Below are 2837 nucleotides of genomic sequence, written 5' to 3'. Positions count from 1 at the left end.
GTACAAAAACTCAAAAATCGAATTTTTAAACTAGTTTTTTTAGACTGCAGGCTAAACTAAAACCACAATCGATAAACCAAAGTAATATTTGAAATTAGGAAGACCAAATTAGTCAGATTTGACACTCACATAGTAACAAAGCGCTAAATTACAATTTTTCACTTGTACCCAAATCGGGAAATTTTGGTGGAAATAAAACAAAATTACTGCTTTTCGCCATTTTAAAAATTCATGTTTTAAATAATACAATTTGCGGTAATAGTTTAACATTTTGAGCATTTTATTTCACAATTTAAAATTTGAAAATATTTCGAAAGTCTATATTCAAAAAATCAATATTTTCTAATTTAAATTCAATTTTAAATTAAAAGTTTGTGTACCTTACGTAGAATTTTTTTGTGATTACGAATCTCTTCGCAGAATTTTTCTATAATAAATAGTTTTTAAGATATTGACTCAAAAATTGTTCAAAAACTCAAAAATTGAATTTTAAAACTAGTTTTAGTAGGCTGTGGAGCAAAATAAAACTCAAAACAATAAACCAAGATTATATTTGAATTCAGGAACACTAAAATAGTCAGGTTTGACTCCTTATTTGTGCCAATACACCAAACTAAAATTTTTCACATGGACTCAAATCGGGATATTTTGCTGGCAATTAAAAAAAATCATTATTTTTCGTCGTTCTTAAAGCACATACTTCGAATAACGTAATTTGCGTTAATAATTTAACATTTCGGGCGTTTTATCCATAATTTGATAATTTTTAGAGCCTACCTACACATTAAAAAATCTATATTTTTCAATTCAAGTTTAATTTTAAGTGAAAAGTTGACATTTTTTATTCAAAATTTTCCAAAGATTTCAAATCCGTAACCAGAATTCTTCTCCAACAAATAGTTTTTAAGATTTTGACTCAAAAATCAAATTTTTAAAATTGTTTTAGAAGGCTGTGGACCAAATCAAAACCCCAATTAAACCACCCTCACACTTTGTATCAAAAGCGCCCAATTAACCCGATTTAACCCCCAAAACGCCAAACCACAACTTTTCACATGGACTCAAATCGGGAAATTTTGGTGGCAATAAAACAAAACCACTGTTTTTGGCCATTTTAGAAGCAAATATTTTAAATAACATAATTTTGGGCGTTCTATTTTACAATTTTATAATTTTTTAAAAGTAAACAATAAAAATCCAAATTTTTCAATTCCAATTCAGGTTTAAATCTCCATTCGAAATTCCTCTACAATAAATATTGACCAAAAACCGAATTTCAAAACTAGTTTTAGTAGGCTATGAGCCAAACTAAAACCCAAATCGTTAAACCAAGATCATTTTTGAAATCAGAAAGTCCAAAAAAGCCAGATTTGACCCCCAAATTCTAAAAATAACTCAAACCAAAGCTTTTCACTTGGACTCAAATCTGGAAATTTAGTGGCAAACAAAACCAAATGCTCGTTTCGCGTAATTTAAAGTATTAAACGTTGTTTTTGACTCCTTGACAGTAATACCAACCATAAATCACCGACTTAAATCCCCCCAAACGCGAATGGTGTCGTAACCAACTTGTAACATTAAAATTCCTCAGTGTTTACACGACACAAAAAAAATCACTGCTTCTTCAACGCTAGAAAAAGACAGATAATTGGGTTTGTTGGTGCGAAAGTGAGACAGAAAGCGATTTAAAGCACCGTTTTAAGTCTCACACTTGTGTTACAACTTTTCTGAATAAATTTTAGCAATAAATATTTTTTTTTTTAATTTTCTTACCTGAACGGCACTATTTAGGAAACAATTATTCTGTCCCGGCCCATTTAGCAGACCTTTGGTGCTGGTAAATGTCATCGAATCCCTCGATGGGGTGGCTATGGAGATGGGCAAGGGATGGAGGGAAACAGCCGGCGTCGCCATGGCGCTTCCTCTCTACATGGTGTCCTGAAAACGACAAGTGACCATTTAGACCATTTCCGGTACCATTTGTTCCCATCATGGTATAAAATTGTAAAATCGTAGACCACATTGTATGACCAATTCGACAATAAATCGACTAGGAATGTGGTTTATGGTTGTTTATATTTAGTTTAGAATTTTGACGCCATTTTGGCAATTATTTTGATTGAAAATTCCAGTGGGAAGCTTGCGTAAAACTTGACGTTTCATATGCGACGAAAATAGTTCGTAAATATTGACGTTGAGTCTATAATTAATGCACTTCTAAGAAAGGTTACGAAAATTTGATCAAGATCAGTGTTAATTAATTAATTAAAAAAAAAAAAATTGCAAGGTCACTCTGTAATTAACAGTAGGCTTGACTTATACAGAATTTTCCGAGGATTCCAAATCTGTAATTATTTTTTTTCTAGGACAAATACTTTTTGAGATATTTGCCATTAAATGAAACGAAAAAAAAAACCTATATCATTTAGTTTTAGCAGGCTGTGGGTCAAACTAAAGCCCAAATTGCTAAACCAACGAAATATTTGGAATCAGAAGGGCCGAATTAGTCAAATTTGATCATCAGATTATCATAAAATGCTAAACTACGACTTTTCACATGAACTCAAATCTGGAGATTTCGGTGGCAAAAATTAAAAAAACAATGTTTTTAATACAAAACAACTTTTTTTGGTATATACTGAWAAAGAGTATTTTATATTTTTAGTTCCACATTTAATCAAGTTTTTAATTGCARAAAAACTCAAAAATAAAGTTTCAGACTAAATAAAAACGAAAATCGTCAAAATTAGGCCAAATTTGTGATTAAAACGGTCAAATTAGTCGGTTTTGACCATCAAATGTGAAACCAAGACATTTCACATGAACCCAAATCTGGA

At 30.9% G+C, this 2837-nt stretch overlaps 1 protein-coding gene across 1 annotated transcript in view; it reads right to left on the bottom strand.

The window, feature by feature from the left end:
* The window catches only part of LOC123009950, a 37732-nt gene that overhangs the window by 23876 nt on the left and 11019 nt on the right, over positions 1 to 2837 (bottom strand). Inside the window, exon 2 of the mRNA XM_044406544.1 lies at positions 1774 to 1938. Coding sequence (XP_044262479.1) covers positions 1774 to 1914 — 141 coding nt within the window. The 5' untranslated portion in view covers positions 1915 to 1938. The remainder of the gene's footprint in view (positions 1 to 1773; positions 1939 to 2837) is intronic.

Source organism: Tribolium madens, unplaced genomic scaffold, assembly GCF_015345945.1.
Source record: "Tribolium madens isolate multiple individuals breed KSU strain unplaced genomic scaffold, Tmad_KSU_1.1 Scaffold_7;HRSCAF=85;Tcas5.2_LG10, whole genome shotgun sequence".
Lineage (NCBI taxonomy): Eukaryota > Metazoa > Arthropoda > Insecta > Coleoptera > Tenebrionidae > Tribolium > Tribolium madens.
The sequence above is the reverse complement of the archived record's forward strand: the minus strand, read 5'-3'. Positions and strand labels throughout refer to the sequence as shown.